This window comes from Oryx dammah, unplaced genomic scaffold (assembly GCF_014754425.2).
Source record: "Oryx dammah isolate SB20612 unplaced genomic scaffold, SCBI_Odam_1.1 HiC_scaffold_27, whole genome shotgun sequence".
NCBI classification, from domain to species: domain Eukaryota; kingdom Metazoa; phylum Chordata; class Mammalia; order Artiodactyla; family Bovidae; genus Oryx; species Oryx dammah.
Genome location: NW_024070211.1, coordinates 89,341,522 through 89,362,213, shown reverse-complemented (window position 1 = coordinate 89,362,213; position 20,692 = coordinate 89,341,522). Strand labels below are relative to the sequence as shown.

General features: G+C 42.0%; 1 protein-coding gene across 1 annotated transcript in view; it reads right to left on the bottom strand.

The window, feature by feature from the left end:
- Positions 1–20,692, bottom strand: part of LYPD6 (LY6/PLAUR domain containing 6) — a 38,724-nt gene that overhangs the window by 13,860 nt on the left and 4,172 nt on the right. The window contains exon 2 of the mRNA XM_040229012.1: positions 7,661–7,759. Within this exon, the coding sequence (XP_040084946.1) occupies positions 7,661–7,759 (99 nt within the window). The remainder of the gene's footprint in view (positions 1–7,660; positions 7,760–20,692) is intronic.

Sequence of the window (20,692 nt, the reverse complement as noted above, 5' to 3'; positions counted from 1 at the left end):
TAGTCTTAGTTTTCTGAATGTTGAGTTTTAAGCCAACTTTTTCACTCTCCTCTTTCACTTTCATCAAGAGGCTTTTTAGTTCTTCACTTTCTGACAGAAGGGTGGTGTCATCTGCATATCTGAGGTTATTGATATTTCTCCCGGCAATCTTGATTCCAGCTTGTGCTTCATCCAGCCCAGCATTTCTCATGATGTACTCTGCATATAAGTTAAATAAGCAGGGAGACAATATACAGACTTGACGTACTCCTTTCCCGATTTGGAATCAATCCGTTGTTCCATGTCCAGTTCTAACTGTTGCTTCTTGATCTGCACACAGATTTCTCAGGAGGCAGGTCAGGTGGTCTGGTATGCCCATTTCTTGAAGAATTTTCCCGTTTGTTGTGATCCACACAGTCAAAGGCTTTGGCGTAGTCAATGAAGCAAAAGTAGATGTTTTCCTGGAACTTTATTGCTTTTTTGATGATCCAGCGGATGTTGGCAATTTGATCTCTGGTTCCTCTGCCTTTTATAAACCCAGCTTGAACATCTGGAATTTCACGGTTCACAGTTCACATACTGTTGAAACCTGGCTTGGAGAATTTTGAGCATTACTTTGCTAGTGTGTGAGATGAGTGCAATTGTGTGGTTGTTTAAACATTCTTTGGCATTGCGCCTTCTTTGGGACTGGAATGAAAACTGACCTTTTCCAGTCCTGTGGCCATTGCTGAGTTTTCCAAATTTGCTGGCATATTGAGTGCAGCACTTTCACAGCATCATCTTTTAGGATATGAAATAGCTCAACTGGAATTCCATCACCTCCACTAGCTTTGTTCATAGTGATGCTTCCTAAGGCCCACTTGACTTCGCATTCCAGGATGTCTGGCTCTAGGTGAATGATCACACCATCTTGGTTATCTGAGTCATGAAGATCTTTTTTTGTATAGTTCTTCTGTGTATTTTTGCCACCTCTTCTTAATATCCTCTGCTTCTGTTAGGTCCATACTATTTCTGTCCTTTATTGTGCCCATCTTTGCATGAAATGTTCCCTTGGTATCTCTAATTTTCTTGAAGAGATCTCTAGTCTTTACCATTCTACTGTTTTCCTCTATTTCTTTGCATTGATTGGTGAGTAAGGCTTTCGTATATCTCCTTGCTGTTCTTTGGAACTCTGCATTCAAATGGGTATATCTTTCCTTTTCTCCTTTGCCTTTCACTTCTCTTCTTTTCATAGCTGTTTGTAAGGCCTCCTTAGACAAGCATTTTGCCTTTTTTGCATTTCTTTTTCTTGGGGACGGTCTTGATCACTGCCCCCTGCACATTGTCACGAACCTCCCCAGAGTTCTTAAGTGACTGTCTGTCAGATCTAATCCCTTGAATCTATTTGTCACTTCCATTGTATAATCATAAGGGATTTGACTTAGGTCATACCTGAATGGTCTAGCGGTTTTCCCTACTTTCTTCAATTTAAGTCTGAATTTGGTAATAAGGAGTTCATGATCTGAGCCATAGTCAGCTCCCAGCCTTGTTTTTGCTGATTGTATAGAGCTTCTCCATCTTTGGCTGCAAAGAATATAATCAATCTGATTTTTGGTTTGACCTCAGATGTTCTAAGGGTACCAAAAAAAAAAAAATCTTGCTTAGGCTGATAGCAGAACTTTTGGTTAAAAAGTTGCTGGAAAGTTCTAATTGAAGAGTGATTTTGAGAATTCCAATGCCACCTGAGATGAAGCAAGAAATGGTAGCATAAAACTAAAATAGCTGGATAATATTAAAACAACAACCAAAATCTTGTGAAAGCATAGGTGAGCTACCAAGGCAGAGGGGATTTGGTGAGTAAGATACCAGCCAAGCCAACAATGCATTAAGGTTCACCTGACACTCTATACCTATTCTGCCCTCAAGGCATTTGCTAATACACAGGTGAAAAGGCTGAGAAGCCAGGCAGAAAATGCTGCTGGGAGATGGAGAAGCTAAGCAGAGCCTTTGTCTCAACTGGAGGCACAAACAGGAATGCAGGAGCGGGGCAGCCAGGAGACAAGGGAGTACAGAGGAGGGAGACTGACAGTCTTGGTATAGAATTATAGGTTGCAGGTTATGTGCTTCTGGAGCTTTAGGAAATGTCATTCCATCCACTTCTAGCTTCTATTGTTTCTGTCCATATTAAGTGTTGGCAAGGTGGTGCAGCAACTGGCACTCTCACACATTGCTGGAGAGGCTGAAATTGGTACAGTGACTCTGGAAACTGTTAGGTAAAATCCAGTAAAGCCAAAGCATGAGTACCGTGTGCCCAGCAACCCCATCTCCTGGGACAGACCTGGTGGAAATGCATATACAGGTGCACCAAAGGATACATGCAAAAATGCGGTGCACAGAAGCAGTCCAGATGCCTATCAACAGTGGAATGGATGGGTTTTAGTATGCTCATATAATGATCTACTGTGCTTCTGTGAGAAAGAATGACTGCTGCTCACAAAAACACAGATGAATTTCACATGCAGAAGGTGGGAAAGAAAGGAGGACATTCTGTATGGTTCCAGTTATATAAAACTGCACAACACTCACAACTGTATCGCCTGCCGGAGATGGACAGTAATGACTGGGGACCCTCCAGTGGCCTTCTGGGCCACCCTGACTTCTGTGCCTTAACATGAACAGCAGATACATTGCATGTTCATGCTGTGAAAATTCAACAAACTGTGCACTTATGGTCTATGCACTTTCCAGAATGTATGTTAAACTTTAATTCTTAAAAGTTTGTTTTTAAAACAAGAATAGAACAGATGTGTGGACACAAAGGGGTAAGGGGAGGGTGAGATGAATTGGGAGATTAGGTCTGACATAAATACACTATCACATGTAAAATAGATAGCTAGTGGGAAGGGTTTCACAGCACAGGGATCTCAGCTTGGTGCTCTGCAATGACCTAGAGGGGTAGGATGGGGAAATAGGAGGGAGGCTCAAGAGGGAACCTATCTGTATACATATAGCCAATATACTTCATTGTACAGAAGACACTAACACAACATTGCAAAGTAATTACACTGCAATAAAAAAAGTTTTTTTTTTAATTTAAAAGGATGAAATATAAGACTTTCATTTAGCAATATGACAAATAGATCACCTGAACACTACCTCATTACATAGCAGCCAGAAGTGTTGGATAACAGATAACCAATACCTTTTGTAAATGTACAAATGAACTCTCCAGGAAGCTAGGGAAACCCCAGGGGCCAACACTGAGGAAAGCACTGAATTCTCTACCCTGGTGGGAGACAGGAGGGCTAAGACATAAAAGATAAGAAGATGCAAAGCCTTGGATCCTCACGGGGTGTAGAGGTACAGACTCCTGTATAAGGGCAGGAACCCTGAAGGGCTATGTCCTATGAATAAAACTGTCTGAAAGAGAGAGAGAAAAAAAATCCACAGTTAAGTAAAGTAAACAGAAAGACTGTCTGTCTAGCCTGGGCTCGATCTGAAAAAAATTGACCATAAGGAAGATTTTCCTGAAAATCTGTAACTGTGGGGCTTGTCTTCAGTTGAGCTGGGGGGTCACATTTGTATTCCCTGTTTAAATGAGATAACAGATACAGAAAGAGCTGCCAAGGGACATGCTCAGATTTTTCTTTACTTTCCCAGAAAGACAGTGAGCAACAGAGAAGCTGGAATGAAAAGAATATGTCCCTCTATCTCAAAATTCTGGCCAGACTTTATATCAGCAGAAATTTCCAAGGAAGAGTTTACCCTCAAGGGAGCCACCTGCACTTTATAATTAAGAAGAAACATGAAATCCTTAGCGGCTTAGGTATCTTCCACAGAATAAGCCTTTTAAAAAACTGCAATGTTTTTGACTTGATATTTAATTCTACAAACTCTTAATAAACTCTTAAGACAGTCCCTGTCTCAAGGAGATTTTAATCTCTCAGCACAGAGAAAAGTCACAGGCAAACACACGTGCCTCTGAGCACAGAATGCTCAACTCTTGTTTGCCTTCACCAGTTTCTTCAACTGGTCCCTCATATAATATGATTTCCGGATCCTTTCCCATTCTGGTTCATAGAGATAAGAAAATTACATAGATTTATAATGAGCAGTTGATGAAATTTAGGTTATTGCAAAGGAAGTGCTCAGGGACTAAAGCAAGCTGAGGGGTGAACAACGGCAGTCCATGATGGAGGCTGTCCTAAATTCTCATGTCTTGGGAAGGAACATGGTCCCATGAATCTATAAGTGCCAAAGGCAGTAACAGTGTAATGGAGGAGAAAGCACTTTTATAACACACATTTCAAAAGTCAGAATGAGAGGAACTTGAAATCCAATCAATCTCCTAAGCAATCTGGGATGCAAGTTTATTCCATAGGGATAAAATTTAATATTTACACAAACTGGTTATTTTTTACTTTCAACCAGTTATTTTCATATCAGGTGTTAATTGAAACCTAGTTAAATAGATCACAAAATAAGCCAACAAAAAACAAGGAATGTCTCAGAAGAAACTACTGAGCTGTCCTTACCATACCTGTTAGTAGTCCTATAGCTGTTTCAAACTAATAAATGGGTGGAAAATGTAGATTTTATGAGTAGTTTTCAGTAGACACATTTTACATTTTGGTGGCGCTAGTGGTAAAGGACCCACCTGCCAATGCAGGAGATGTAAGAGACTCGGGTTCGATCCCTGGGTCAGGAAGATCCCCTGGAGGAGGACATGGCAACCCACTCCAGTATGCTTGCCTAGAGAAGCCCATGGACAGAGGAGCCCGGCGGGCTAGAGTCTATAGGGTTGCAAAGAGTCAGACACGAGTGAAGTGACTTATCACGCACTAGTAATGATGGCATTATTTTCATCCTTAGAAAAATCTGGAGCAAACCCAGAAGAAAGGTCGATGGCTCACGGGAATCATGGCTGCACAAGAAAGAATCTTTTCTCAGGTTACAGCTCCAGTTCTCACACCTTACCTGATGTTCAAGACCCCACAAAACAGCATGGCTCCTCTATTCTGCTCCTCCCATTCCCAAGCACATTCTGCTATACGCAGTTCAGGTCTTTCAGGGTCTGCTGAGCCCACATGGGCGCACCCATGCCTCTGCTCTGAGTGACTTCCTGGAAGGCACGCCCCCTTCACTCTTCCTCCCCCTCCTTGCTCACCTGTTGGGCTGCAGCCATCTCCCAGCCCATAACACTGTCAGTGGCAACCTCAGCCCCTCAACTGCAATTCTTCCCCTTCAACCCCCACAGCATTTAATGCCATGCTGCCTTTGGCATTAGCCTTTGTCCTGCTATTTTTGACATCTGATATGTCCAGATTGTATCTCCTTGGCTAAACTGCCGGCTCCTTGAAAGAAGAAACCTGATTCCTATCTTTCACCATATAATCCCCCAAAGGGTTTGGCATAAGTGGTTCTGTGTCATGAACCTCAGGGCATCACTTTCCATTTAATCCTATAAATTTCAGGATAAAAAAGGGAGAAGGAGAAATTGTGTAAAGACCTGTGCTATTTCCAGGTATCTGTACTTTAGAAGGATAGATTTTGACCTTGAAAGAAAGCATGAAGATGGAACTTTCTTGTGTCTGGAGAGGAATTCAGAGTACTAGCACTCCCTGTTTGCCCTTTGTGTCAGGAATAAACTTGTACACCCCCTGACTCAGACAGGGCCTCTGTGAAATACAGCCCACAGCCCAAGAGAGCACCAGTTCACAAGCCCTCCTTTTCCTCTGCATTGTCTCTGCCAGGGTGATCTCAGAGAAGCACTGTCGGGTTTCCCATACAGTATCTCTGACCAGCGCCAGTGGTTTCAAAAGCTCATCTGCCAGCTTTGTCCCAGCAGGAACCAGCCCAAAGGTTACTGGCCACACAAGCAAATCATCCTGTTTTGTCCAGAGTCACTGTTTACAGTGATTCTCCAATTTTGCTGCCTATTCGAAGTACTGGGGAAGCTTTCAAAAATTCATATGTCTGGCTGCACCCACACCATCTAAATATGAATCTCTGGGAATGGGCTTAGGCATCAGTGTTTTCCCCTGTGATTTCAATGTGCCGCCAAGTTTGAGAAGCCATGCTTTAACCAAGTCCATCAGCAACCCACCGAAATTCACTCTGCAGTATAATATTAGAAAATATTGCTGATTCTGGAATGAATGCCTGACTGCAGACGGCAATGCAGACAGGACTTCTCTTTGATTACTTGGCTGATTAGATACCTAGCTTGTGATTAAGCTGATCTTCAGTGTTTCCATATTTTCTTCTTCCCTGTGGTCTTTTGAAACTCCAAATCAAAGTAAACGAGAATCTAGAAATGACAATACTACATTTTGCTCTCTGAGTAGGGAGAGGAGCTCCCAGGGTTTCTTGTGCCTGACTGTTCATTAGAATCACCTGGGGTATTTAAACACACAGATGCATGGCCCTAACCTCAGAGATGTTGGCTCAGGTGGTCTGGAGCTGTGATTCTGAATGCCTGACCTCCAGAACAACAGCTTTTATAACACTGTGGATTGCTTTAGAAATGCAAACTCTCAGGCTCGATCCCAGATCTACTGAATCAAAAACTAGGAAGGAGGGGGAGGTGGAGGTGGAGGTGGGGGCCAAAATCTGTATTTTAATAAGCACTCCAGGGAATGATGGTCTTGATTAAGTTTGAGAACCACTGGTCCAGGAAGGACACAGGTCCAGATGATTTTGAAAAGACCCACAGGTATTTCTGCTGGGCAGTCTGGGTAGAGACTCCTGCACCACATAAATAGCACTGGCTTAGGGAGATAACACCTGCCCTTCACTGCAATCTCCATGCTCTCCTGATGCCCAGTCCTCCAGGAGAAATAGCGTGCCTTCCACTGGGGTGAGTATAAGAGCTCTTGCATTACATTGAAAAAATAGCAGGTTTGGTGTTGGTATATTCAGTCATTTTAACAAGTGAATTAGATCAGCAGTGAAGTCTATCTTACTATATGCTCAAATATTTGTCAATAAAATACCCCATCCGTATCATCTCCCCATCAAATGAACTGACTTTCCTTCAAACCTAAAAGAGCCAGTTAACAGTGACTCCATGTAAAAATATAACCATCTTATTTGATTCTATAGGATAAAAGAGACCTGAATATGAAACATCTACTTCATTTTGAAACAGGCCTTTGAGTCAAAATTTCATGATCCATAGGGCATCCATCTCATCCTTCAAAGAGAACTTAATAGTTTAAAAAAGCTCAGGGTTTTTATTTGTGCGATGATGACACTTAGAATTCTAGCTTTCATGCAGTCTCAGGATAGAAGCCTCTGGCAAGATATGTAATAAATGGGATCTTTATATGAATAGCAATTCATATTTTTACTTAAAGGAAGTTCCTATGCAATGACTAATGCTTCCAAGAGTGGATTACAGGCTGGTTTTTCTCTTCTTGTCCAGCGTTTGTCGGGCCTGGGGGTAAGAAGTATCATTTACCTCTTTTGGAGCTCCAACGATGCTTCATAAGAAAGGGGATAAGCCTACAGATCAGTTTATAGCTCTGACAGTGTCTGGTGATAAGTTATTGATGTGGCATAAAAGATCTACTAATAGCCTTAGACAAGAGAAGTTGAGACTGTAAGCATGCCTCTTTCATACATGCATCACAACACAGTCAACAAGGCATTCCACTCAAGGACAGCTCTGGGCAGTCCAACGTGCCTACTGAGAGTTTACCTCGAGGGCAGTAGATGTCTGGAGCCCATCGGTTGCACTCATAATTGTCTGCTGCCTTTTCGCAGGTGAAGCACTTAAATCCACCAGGATATGGTGTGGCTACCAAAAAAATCAAGAGAGAAGATTATTTATTTATTTATTTATTTATTTACTTTACAATACTGTATTGGTTTTGCCATACATCAACAAGAATCTGCCACGGGTGTACACGTGTTCCCAATCCTGAACCCCCCTCCTATCTCCCTCCCTATACCATCTCTCTGGGTCATCCCAGTGCACCAGCCCCAAGCATCCTGTATCCTGCATCAAACCTGGACTGGCGATTCGTTTCTTATATGATATTATACATGTTTCAATGCCATTCTCCCGAATCATCCCACCCTCTCCCTCTCCCACAGAGTCCAAAAGACTGTTCTATACATCTGTGTCTCTTCGGCTGTCTCGCATACAGATCGAGCATAAAAGCCTACATGGTGAAGTGAGAAGTTTTTATATTTTTAAATTTTATTTGTATTTCTTATTTTCTTTTATTAAAAATAACAATAAAGGATTATTAGATCACAGGTTATTTTCAAAGAGTCTGAAAGTGTTAACTGGCAACTAGCACGAGCTGGAATCAAGATTGCCGGGAGAAATATCAATAACCTCAGATATGCAGATGACACCACCCTTATGGCAGAAAGTGAAGAGGAACTAAAAAGCCTCTTGATGAAAGTGAAAGAGGAGAGTGAAAAAGTTGGCTTAAAGCTCAACATTTAGAAAATGAAGATCATGGCATCCGGTCCCATCACTTCACGGCAAATGGATGGGGAAACAGTGGAAACAGTGTCAGATTTTAGTTTTTGGGGCTCCAAAATCACTGCAGATGGTGACTGCAGCCATGAAATTAAAAGACGCTTACTCCTTGGAAGGAAAGTTATGACCAACCTAGATAGCATATTCAAAAGCAGAGACATTATTTTGCCAACTAAGGTCCGTCTAGTCAAGGCTATGGTTTTTCCAGTAGTCATGTATGGATGTGAGAGTTGGACTATGAAGAAGGCTGAGCACTGAAGAATTGATGCTTTTGAACTGTGGTGTTGGAGAAGACTCTTGAGAGTCCCTTGGACTGCAAGGAAATCCAACCAGTCCATTCTGAAGGAGATCAACCCTGGGATTTCTTTGGAAGGAATGATGCTAAAGCTGAAACTCCAGTACTCTGGCCACCTCATACGAAGAGTTGACTCATTGGAAAAGACCCTGATGCTGGGAGGGATTGGGGGCAGGAGGAAAAGGGGACAACAGAGGATGAGATGGCTGGATGGCATCACGGACTCGGTGGACGTGAATCTGAGTGAACTCCGGGAGTTGGTGATGCACAGGGAGGCCTGGCATGCTGCGATTCATGGGGTCGCAAAGAGTCGGACACGACTGAGCGACTGAACTGAACTGAACTGAGCCCTATATTTGAGAATTTGTAAAATGCTGGACAAAACATAAAAAACAGCAATATAACAGTGTGGGGCATGTAGTTGTAGGTGTTATATAGAAATGCACACAGGAATTTTTAAAATTATTTTTTAAAAGGATTATCCAAATAGCCTGACAGTTTCTTAAAAAACCAAACATGCAACTATCATATGACTCAGCAACTGCACTCCTGGGCATCTATCCCTGAGAAATGAAATGTATATTCACACAAAAAACTGTACACAATGTTCACAGCAACTGTATTTGTAACATTACCAAACAGGAAACAACCCAGATGTCCTTCGATGGGTGAAGGTTAAACAAACTGCAGTACATCCATACCATGGAACACTAGTCAGCAATAATAATGAATATTAATATAGTCAACAACCTGGGTGAATTTCTAGGAAATTATCCTGAGTGAAAGAAGTCAATCCCCAAAGGTTATATACTGTATGATTCCATTTATGTAACATTCCATTTATGTAACATTTTTTACATGAGAAAAGTTTAGAAGTGGAAAAAAGATTAGTGGTGGCTAGGAGGCTGGGGATGAGAGTGGTAGTAGAAAGAGGGTCAGAGGAACATGGTGTGAATGAGGCCAACAGAAGGAATCTTTGTGCTACTGAAATTGTTTAGTGTCTAGACTTGGTGGTGGATCCACAAACTTACATGTGATAAAATTATGTAGAAATAAATACACAAAAATACTCATGCAAAAATACACAAATGAACCCAAGTAAAATGGGGGAAGTCTGAATAAAACCAGTGAATTAATGTATTAGCATCAATAACCTGGTTGTGAAATTATTCTACAGCTTTTTAAAATGTCACCATTCGGGTAAACTGGGTAAAGTACACATGGAATCTCTACATATAATTTCTTACAAATACTGAAGTAGCTATAATAATCTCAGTAAAAATATCAATTAACAAAGGGCACTCTAGATTTCCTATCATTGACTTTTATATGTCAACTTAAGTAGACATATTTACATGGCAAATATAAATACTATGCTCAGTCATTAAAACTTTATTGATGTTTGATCATTTCTTATCAACATCATTTCTTTAGCTCAATCTAAAATTTTTATTGGGCTGGGCATGACATAATTAGGCATCCCGGGGGATAGTAAGTGTCAGCTAAGAGAATAGTCTTTGTCACTAAAATACATGCTGCCTGTGCAGAGGTGACCCTCCTAACAAGGCCTGGGAGCCCATAGCCAATGTCAGGGGCAGCATGCTGAGGGCATGGTGGGGGTGTGAATGCACTGTGGGATCCTAGCTCCAGCCTCAGGGATTCATGATTCCTGGAAGCTCTTCCTAGCCATCCCCTCCATTCCCCATCCCTGAGCTGCCTTGTCCTTCCTTTTGAAGGGTCTGTCCTCCAGTACTTGTATTCTTTGCCTTGCACTTGTGTTCAGGTGGGATACACCTATGAGAGTCAGGCTCTTAAGAGTGTACCACACACCAGGATCTCCTTGGCATTTAAGGAAGAGGATCCATAAGGAATGTCAGGGGAGGCTGTCTGTCCTTTTCCCTGATGTATTTTCATTTGCTGCTTAGTTCTAATCATTTGCTTGCTTTGTTGCTTAGAGTTTTGCCTTTCATAGGCAGAACTTGTGTGTGTGTGTGTCTGTTCTAATTTGTAAAACTACCTGGCCTCTTCGAAAGCTGCAAACACGCAAACACTTCATCTGCAGCAGCCAACTGTTCTTCCTTGCAGATGGCTGAGCCTGCATGTCCCACTGGCAGAAATAATCATCTCAGGGTAAATTGCTTTGCCCACATGGAACCAATTAAGTATGTTATCAAAAATAAATGAAGGAGGAGGCAGCAGCTTAAGGCCAGAATTATGGGCCAGATATAACTTTGATTTTCACCTTGCCTAGAATAGCTGCCCATCTTGCTTGCAATATTTCACAGAGCTGACTCTGACAATATCCAAATAAGCTAACATGATCAAAATTTATAAACTGTCTAAAACAGACAGATAACTGGAACATTTAACAGGACCATTTGAGAGTTCTATGTTCCTCCTAGTGACTGGTGACTCAAGTTCATAAGCAGAATGATTCTGAGAGCATGGGTTGTCTTAAAAAATGAAGAATGGAAGGCAGCCTAGCCATAGCCATCCAACCACTGCCTTCCCAGAGAGAAAATTTCACTCTGGTTAAACATGCTCTCTCTATCATGTAATTATAATAAAGCAGAAGTCAACAGTTTCGTAAAACTACATATAGAAAATTTTTCTATCTTTACACCCTACTGCCTAGATACGTGGGTTACACTCAAGTTAAAAGATTCTGGTTTAGGTAAGTACACACCTAAAGAATTTAAAATAGATTCTCATATTCCAAAAGGCATTCAATATTCTTACAAACATTTTAATTAGATTATTTTTACAAATACCATCATTAAAAACCATACAAAGTATTTTAGGAAATTATCCTGATTGGATACATTAAATATAGTTTTGCTACCTACTTTAAGGTTTTCAATATATAAAAAAGTGTAACAGGTAGAACTTTGTAAGATTTGAAGTAGAATCATTAAAGCAGGAGTTTTGAAAAAAAAAAAAAGATGTAAATGATTTGTCAAAGAAGAGCATTTCTCAAAAAATGATCATATTCACCAAGGTTTATGACTGCAGTTCAGTTCAGTTCAGTTCAGTCGCTCAGTCGTGTCTGACTCTTTGCGACCCCATGAATCGCAGCACGCCAGGCCTCCCTGTCCATCACCATCTCCCAGAGTTCGCTCAGACTCATGTCCATCGAGTCCGTGATGCCATCCAGCCATCCCATCCTGGGTCGTCCCTTTCTCCTCCTGCCCCCAATCCCTCCCAGCATCAGAGTCTTTTCCAATGAGTCAACTCTTCGCATCAGGTGGCCAAAGTACTGGAATTTCAGCTTTAGCATCATTCCTTCCAAAGAAATCCCAGGGATGATCTCCTTCAGAATGGACTGGTTGGATCTCCTTGCAGTCCAAGGAACCCTCAAGAGTCTTCTCCAACACCACAGTTCAAAAGCATCAATTCTTCGCAGCCTTCTTCACAGTCCAACTCTCACATCCATACATGACCACAGGAAAAACCATAGCTTTGACTAGATGGACCTTAGTTGGCAAAGTAATGTCTCTGCTTTTGAATATGCTATCTAGGTTGGTCATAACTTTTCTTCCAAGGAGTAAGCGTCTTTTAATTTCATGGCTGCAGTCACCATCTGCTGTCATTTTGGAGCCGCCAAAAATAAAGTCTGACACTGTTTCCACTGTTTCCCCATCTATTTCCCACGAAGTGATGGGACCAGATGCCATGATCTTCGTTTTCTGAATGTTGAGCTTTAAGCCAACTGTTTCACTCTCCACTTTCACTTTCATCAAGAGGCTTTTTAGTTCCTCTTCACTTTCTGCCATAAGGGTGGTGTCATCTGCATATCTGAGGTTATTGATATTTCTCCCGGCAATCTTGATTCCAGATTGTGCTTCTTCCAGCCCAGCGTTTCTCATGATGTACTCTGCATAGAAGTTAAATAAGCAGGGTGACAATATACAGCCTTGACGTACTCCTTTTCCTATTTGGAACCAGTCTGTTGTTCCATGTGCAGTTCTAACTGTTGCTTCCTGACCTGCATACAGATTTCTCAAGAGGGCCGGCCGGCACACTAAGCATGGCTGAAAGGAGCTACCCTGTGTCCCAGGTCAGGGGCAGCCGCCTAGAGTGCCAGGCTGCGACGGCGCAGGAACGGCCGAGAGGAGCTACCCTGCGTCCGAGGTCAAGGGTGGCGGCCGTGAGGAGCTACCATGCGTCCGAGGTCAGTGGCGGCCGGGAGGAGACACCCCGCATCCGAGGTCAGGGGCGGTGACCCTGAGGAGCCACCCAAGCCCAAGGCCAGGGGCAGTAGCTGGGAGGAGCCACCCACGCCCGAGGCCAGGGTCGGCGGCCGGGAGGAGCAACCCGGGGAGCGGTGGCTGTGCAGGCTCAGGAAGGCCTAGAGGAGTTATCCCCACACTGAAGGTCAGGAACGGCGGCAGCAAGGAGATACCCCTAGTCCAAGGTAAGGAGCAGCGGCTATGCTTTGCTGGAGCAGCCGTGAAGAGAAACCCCACACCCAAGGTAAGAGAAACCCAAGTAAGATGGTAGGTGTTGCAAGAGGGCATCAGAGGGCAGACACACTGAAATCATACTCACAGAAAACTAGTCAATCTAATCACACTAGGGCCACAGCCTTGTCTAACTCAATGAAACCAAGCCATGCCTGCGGGGCAACCCAAGACGGGCGGGTCATGGTGGAGAGGGCTGACAGAATGTGATCCACTGGAGAAGGGAATGGCAAGCCACTTCAGTATTCTTGCCTTGAGAACCCCATGAACAGTATGAAAAGGCAAAATGATAGGATACTGAAAGAGGAACTCCCCAGGTCATTAGGTGCCCAATATGCTACTGGAGATCAGTGGAGAAGTAACTCCAGAAAGAATGAAGGGATGGAGCCAAAGCAAACACAATACCCAGTTGTGCATGTGACTGGTGATAGAAGCAAGATCCGATGCTGTAAAGAGCAATATTGCATAGGAACCTGGAATGTCAGGTCCATGAATCAAGGCAAATTGGAAGTAGTCAAACAAGAGATGGCAAGGGTGAACATCAACATTCTAGGAATCAGCGAACTAAAATGGACTGGAATGGGTGAATTTAATTCAGATGACCATTATATCTACTACTGCAGGCAGGAATCCCTCAGAAGAAATGGAGTAGCCATCATGGTCAACAGAAGAGTCTGAAATGCAGTACTTGGATGCAATCTCAAAAACAACAAAATGATCTCTGTTCGTCTCCAAGGCAAACCATTCAATATCACAGTTATCCAAGTCTATGCCCCAACCAGTAACGCTGAAGAAGCTGAAGTTGAACGGTTTTATGAAGACCTACAAGACCTTTTAGAACTAACACCCAAAAAAGATGTCCTTTTCATTATAGGGGACTGGAATGCAAAAGTAGGAAGTCAAGAAACACCTGGAGTAACAGGCAAATTTGGCCTTGGAATACGGAATGAAGCAGGGCAAAGGTTAATAGAATTTTGCCAAGAAAACGCACTGGTCATGGCAAACACCCTCTTCCAACAACACAAGAGAAGACTCTACACATGGACATCACCAGATGGTCAACACTAAAATCAGATTGATTATATTCTATGCAGCCGAAGATGGAGAAGCTCTATACAGTCAACAACAACAAGACCAGGAGCTGACTGTGGCTCAGATCATGAACTCCTTATTACCAAATTCAGACTTAAATTGAAGAAAGTAGGGAAAACCGCTAGACCATTCAGGTATGACCTCAATCAAATCCCTTATGATTATACAGTGGAAGTGAGAAATAGATTTAAGGGCCTAGATCTGATAGATAGAGTGCCTGATGAACTATGGAATGAGGTTCATGACATTGTACAGGAGACAGGGATCAAGACCATCCCCATGGAAAAGAAATGCAAAAAAGCAAAATGGCTGTCTGGGGAGGCCTTACGAATAGCTGTGAAAAGAAGAGAGGCAAAAAGCAAAGGAGAAAAGGAAAGATATAAGCATCTGAATGCAGAGTTCCAAAGAATAGCAAGAAGAGATAAGAAAGCCTTCTTCAGCGATCAATGCAAAGAAATAGAGGAAAACAACAGAATGGGAAAGACTAGAGATCTCTTCAAGAAAATTAGAGATACCAAGGGAACATTTCATGCAAAGATGGGCTCGATAAAGGACAGAAATGGTATGGACCTAACAGAAGCAGAAGATATTAAGAAGAGGTGGCAAGAATACACAGAAGAACTGTACAAAAAAGATCTTCACGACCCAGATAATCATGATGATATGATCACTAATCTAGAGCCAGACATCTTGGAAAGTGAAGTCAGGTGGGCCTTTGAAAGCATCACTACGAACAAAGCTAGTGGAGGTGATGGCATTCCAGTTGAGCTGTTTCAAATCCTGAAAGATGATGCTGTGAAAGTGCTGCACTCAATATGCCAGCAAATTTTGAAAACTCAGCAGTGGCCACAGGACTGGAAAAGGTCAGTTTTCATTCCAATCCCAAAGAAAGGCAATGCCAAAGAATGCTCAAACTACTGCACAATTGCACTCATCTCACATGCTAGTAAAGTAATGCTCTAAATTCTCCAAGCCAGGCTTCAGCAATATGTGAACCGTGAACTTCCTGATGTTCAAGCTGGTTTTATGACTGCAAGTTAACCATAATACTTCAGCTTGCATGATTAATTTACTAGAGTATCCAATTTTATCTGTCTGTCACAGCAGCCAGTAAGATTTTTAGCTGGAATGCTGGATTAGTTATTCCTGGAAACTTTCCCATCAGAGATAAATTAAGAACTTTGAATGAAGACTGATGATCCAGGCATTCCAAAAATAAACTTATTGAGACCCTAGCACTAGTAAGTTGTAGTGTCTCCAAATTTGGATTAATAGAGTCTTAAAATTATGTTTTGCAAGACTAGTGACAATATTAAACACGCCATTTCTTATTTGAGTAGGCCTAGACTCTGAAATTAACTCAAAGTGTATATAACTTTAAACATGAATATGAGCTAAAATACTAGGATAGCAACAAACATTGTGTTTAAAATAATTTATCTCTGAAAGTGTTTGACAATTAACCAAATGATCTCATTGTTGGTGAGCTTGATTTTTGAATCCACAACTTCATATCTGTGTGCATTCTCAACAATGACAGTCTAACATTTACTTCTAGGAACTTGTATTTATATCTTGGCAGGTAGCAGTGATCAGTGAATAATCAAATCCTTTTCGATGACAACTCTCTGAAAACAGACTAAGCTTTCAGTCAATAATTACAGCACAATGCTATGTAATGGTTAAATTCCCCATCCTGGAAATATTTAGCTAAAAAGCAAGGTCTACAGATAAACAATTATCTCTACTAACTTGCTAACTGATACTGCATCTGATAAAAAAGTTTTGTTTTCTTTTTAAAAAAAAAAAAAAGACAGAAAGAGGTCCCTAAGAGATGTGCTATTTTCTTCTTTGTTACTTCAAAGCGTTACAAAGCAAGCAGGGTTTCAAATTGTTGTGGCCCCAGCTGCGAATGAATCTAATTTGGCTCTTGATCACAGAGTTAATAAGCTTAGTACTCTGTATTTCAGGGCATAAGTCCTTGTTCCCTCAAGAGAAAGTGATTGTAAAGAAAAAAAGAAAAGCCAAAGTGCCCAGTTACTCCCTGTAATATAATCTGTCCATTAACTTTCCTGGTCAGCCATAGTTCAACCAACCATAATTCATTTGTAAGGCATCAGAAAAGATTTCGTCTTTGTTTCCATCTCTTGGAAATTTTGCCTAGGTACAGGCCTTAAGTTACCAAAACCACGGTGAGAAGAGAGTCTTATTTTAAAATGTATATTGATGTATAATGTATCCAAACTTTTATTTTTCATTCTTGCTAAATTAATTACCATTGGTTTTGGAAACTGGATGCAAACACAAAATTTCTAGAACTCTAATAAACTGACCTTCTCTGTCTATTAGGCAACAATATGTTGTCAGTATAATTTAATACCATGAATATATTCCTGATAGAAATGCATTTCCTGGGGCCTTTCTAAACAGTCTTCATACTCCCTAAAATTTCCCAGGCAAGCCCACTGCAGTGGATAGCTATTCCTTTCTCCAGGGGATCTTCCCAACCCAGGGATTGAATCCCAGTCTCTGTCATTGTAGTAGGATTCTTTACCTCTGAGCCACTAGGGAAGCCCTCTTGTAAAGTAGAATTATGTAAATTTTTCACTGGCTCACTAGCTGGCCGTAAACAAGGCACCTGCAGAGATAGGACTCTTTGGTCCACATGACTAAGAAAAGCTACAGAATATGCAACCAGAGGATTTCTCTGGAAAGGTTTCTATTACAAGGACAGAAAAGAGGCCAATAACAGGCTGAAGTCACTTAAGATGGGAAATTCTGCTATTCTGTATGAGGTCTAACAACCAAATAAGTAGCTCCATGTCTCTTAAAATGAACACCTGCTTTAAAGGTTTTTATTAGGCTTGTGGTACTTTAATCATGGGCTGGGAAGAAATCCATCATTTTTCACATGAAAAAGAAAAAACATATAAATGATGAAAAAGAATGTTATTGAGGACGGTGCCTTAAGTTTGAAAGCCATTAAGTTTATTTCTTTAAAAGGCTTAGAAACTTAAAAGATTACAGGGAATCATAGAGCAAAGGAGATTAGTCATGGGAGGCTGAACTTTGCCAACCCAGGTTCCAGTCCTACACCTTGCTATCTCTGAGGGCTGTTTGGGGTCTTGGAGAAAAGAGTTCGTGTTTGTCTGGTGTAGAAAACGTGTCTTCTCACATCTCAAGCATCACTGTATTTCTCCTTGGGCAGGTTCTGAGCAGTATCTAATATTAATGGAATTGGGCTCACTCACTCACCCCAAGAAAGTTATCTGTGCCTCCATCTACAAAGGGAGGCGATTATATTAATAATTCAAAATCAAAATAATCCCACACTTCCCTCATCTATTTTTTATTATCTATGTTCTACAGAAACCTGCTTATTTGTGGAGAGATAGCTTTATCTAAATTCAGTCTACCAGGTGCTGCTCAAGGGCAGACAACTATGACCATTTAAAAAAATCCAAGTGTAGAAACAAGCAAACATACACCGAAAACTTATGAAATAGTGCGGAGAAATGTGAAGTTAACTCTGCTTTAAAGTGTGCAGAATAAACCAAGTTCTGGCCAAGTGGGAGACATGGACAGGAGCTTGAATCCAGCATGAACTTATATTCCTCGTGACCAGTTATGGAGACTCTGAAAGAGAACCCAGCCCAGACCTGCGGGTGAATCAACATACGATGTAGCTTATGAACGACTGCCTCTGCCCTTCTCCACATTCCAAAATCACATCAGAAAACTCCATCACTTCTTTCTGTATCAGTCAGTTCAGTCGCTCAGTCGTGTCTGACTCTTTGTGACCCCATGGACTTTTAGCACGCCAGACTTCCCTGTCCATCACCAACTCCTGGAGCCCACTCAAACTCTCAAACTCATGTCCATCATGTCGGTGATGCCATCCAACTATCTCATCCTCTGTCATCCCCTTCTCCCGCCTTCAATCTTGACCAGCATCAGGGACTTTCCCAATGAGTCAGTTCTTCTCATCAGGTGGCCTAAGAATTGGAGTTTCAGCTTTAGCATCAGTCCTTCCAATGGATATTCAGGACTGATTTCCTTTAGGATTGACAGGTTGGATCTCCCTGTAGTCCAAGGGACTCTCAAGAGTCTTCTCCAACAACACAGTTTAAAAGTATCACTTCTACCGTGCTCAGCTTTCCTTACACTCCAGCTCTCACATCCATTCACAACCACCGGAAAAACCATATCTTTGACTAGACAGACCTTTGTTGGTAAAGTAATGTCTCTGCTTTTTAATATGCTGTCGAAGTTGGTCATAACTTTCCTTCCAAGGAGTAAGCGTCTTTTAATTTCATGGCTACATCACCCTCTGCAGTGATTTTGGAGCCCCCCAAAATAAAGCCTCTCATGTTTTCATTGTTTCCCCATCTATTTGCCATGAAGTGATGCAAAGAATGCTCAAACTACTGCACAACTGCACTCATCTCAAACGCTAGTAAAGTAATGCTCAAAATTCTCCAAGCCAGGCTTCAGCAATACATGAACCGTGAACTTCCTGATGTTCAAGCTGGTTTTAGAAAAGGAAGGGGAACCAGAGATCAAATTGCCAACATCTGCTGGATGGAAAAAGCAAGAGAGTTCCAGAAAAACATCTATTTCTGCTTTATTGACTATGCCAAACCCTTTGACTGTGTGGATCACAATAAACTGTGGAAAAGTCTGAAAGAGATGGGAATATCAGACCACCTGACCTGCCTCTTGAGAAACCTATATGCAAGTCAGGAAGCAACAGTTAGAACTGGACATGGAACAACAGACTGGTTCCAAATAGGAAAAGGAGTACATCAAGGCTGTATATTATCACCCTGCTTATTTAACTTCTATGCAGAGTACATCATGAGAAAGGCTGGGCTGGAAGAAGCACAAGCTGGGATCAAGATTGCCAGGAGAAATATCAATAACCTCAGATATGCAGATGACACCACCCTTAAGGCAGAAAGTGAGGAGGAACTAAAAAGCCTCTTGATGAAAGTGAAAGAGGAGAGTAAAAAAGTTGGCTTAAAGCTCAACACTCAGAAAACGAAGATCATGGCATCTGGTCCCATCACTTCATGGCAAATAGATGGGGAAACAGTGGAAACAGTGTCAGACTTTATTTTTGGCGGCTCCAAAATGACAGCAGATGGTGACTGCAGCCATGAAATTAAAAGACGCTTACTCCTTGGAAGGAAAGTTATGACCAACCTAGATAGCATTTTGAAAAGCAGAGACATTACTTTGCCAACAAAGGTCCATCTAGTCAAGGCTATGGTTTTTCCTGTGGTCATGTATGGATGTGAGAGTTGGACTGTGAAGAAAGCTGAGCGCCAAAGAATTGATGCTTTTGAACTGTGGTGTTGGAGAAGACTCTTGAGAGTCCCTTGGACTGCAAGGAGGTCCAACCAGTCCATTCTAAAGGAGATCAGTCCTGGGTGTTCCTTGGATGGACTGATGCTAAAGCTGAAACTCCAATATTTTGGCCACTTGATGCGAAGAGTTGACTCATTGGAAAAGACTCTGATGCTGGGAGGGATTGGGGGCAGGAGGAGAAGGGGAAGACAGAGGATGACATGGCTGGATGGCTGGATGGCTGGAGACCGACGTGATGGACATGAATTTGGGTGAACTCCAGGAGCTGGTGATGGACAGGGAGGCCTGGCGTGCTGCAATTCATGGGTTTGCAAAGAGCCAGTCACAACTTAGCTACTGAACTGAACTGAACTGATGGGACTGGATGCCACAATCTTAGTTTTCTGCCATAACAGTGGTGTCATCTGCATATCTGAGGTTATTGATATTTCTCCTGGCAATCTTGATTTCAGCTTGTGCTTCATCCAGCCCAGCGTTTCTCATGATGTATGCTGCATATAAGTTAAATAAGCAGGGTGACAGTATAAAGCCTTGACATACTCCTTTCCCAATTTGGAATCAATCCATTGTTCCATGTCCAGGTCTAACTGTTGCTTCTTGACCTGCACACAGATTTCTCAGGAGGCAGGTCAGGTGGCCTGGTATTCCCATCTCTTGAAGAATTTTCCACAGTTGTTTTGATCCACACAGTCAAAGGCTTTGGCGTAGTCAATGAAGCAAAAGTAGGTGTTTTTCTGGAACTCTGTTGCTTTTTTGATGATCCAGTGGATGTTGGCAATTTGATCTCTGGTTCCTCTGCCTTTTCTAAATCCAGCTTGAACATTTGAAAGTTCATAGTTCACAGTTCACATACTGTTGAAACCTGGCTTGGAGAATTTTAAGCATTAGTTTACTAGTGTGTGAGATGAGTGCAAGTGTGCAGTAGTTTGAGCATTCTTTGGCATTGCCTTTCTTTGGGATTGGAATGAAAACTGACCTTTTCCAGTCCTGTGGCCATTGCTGAGTTTTCCAGATATGCTG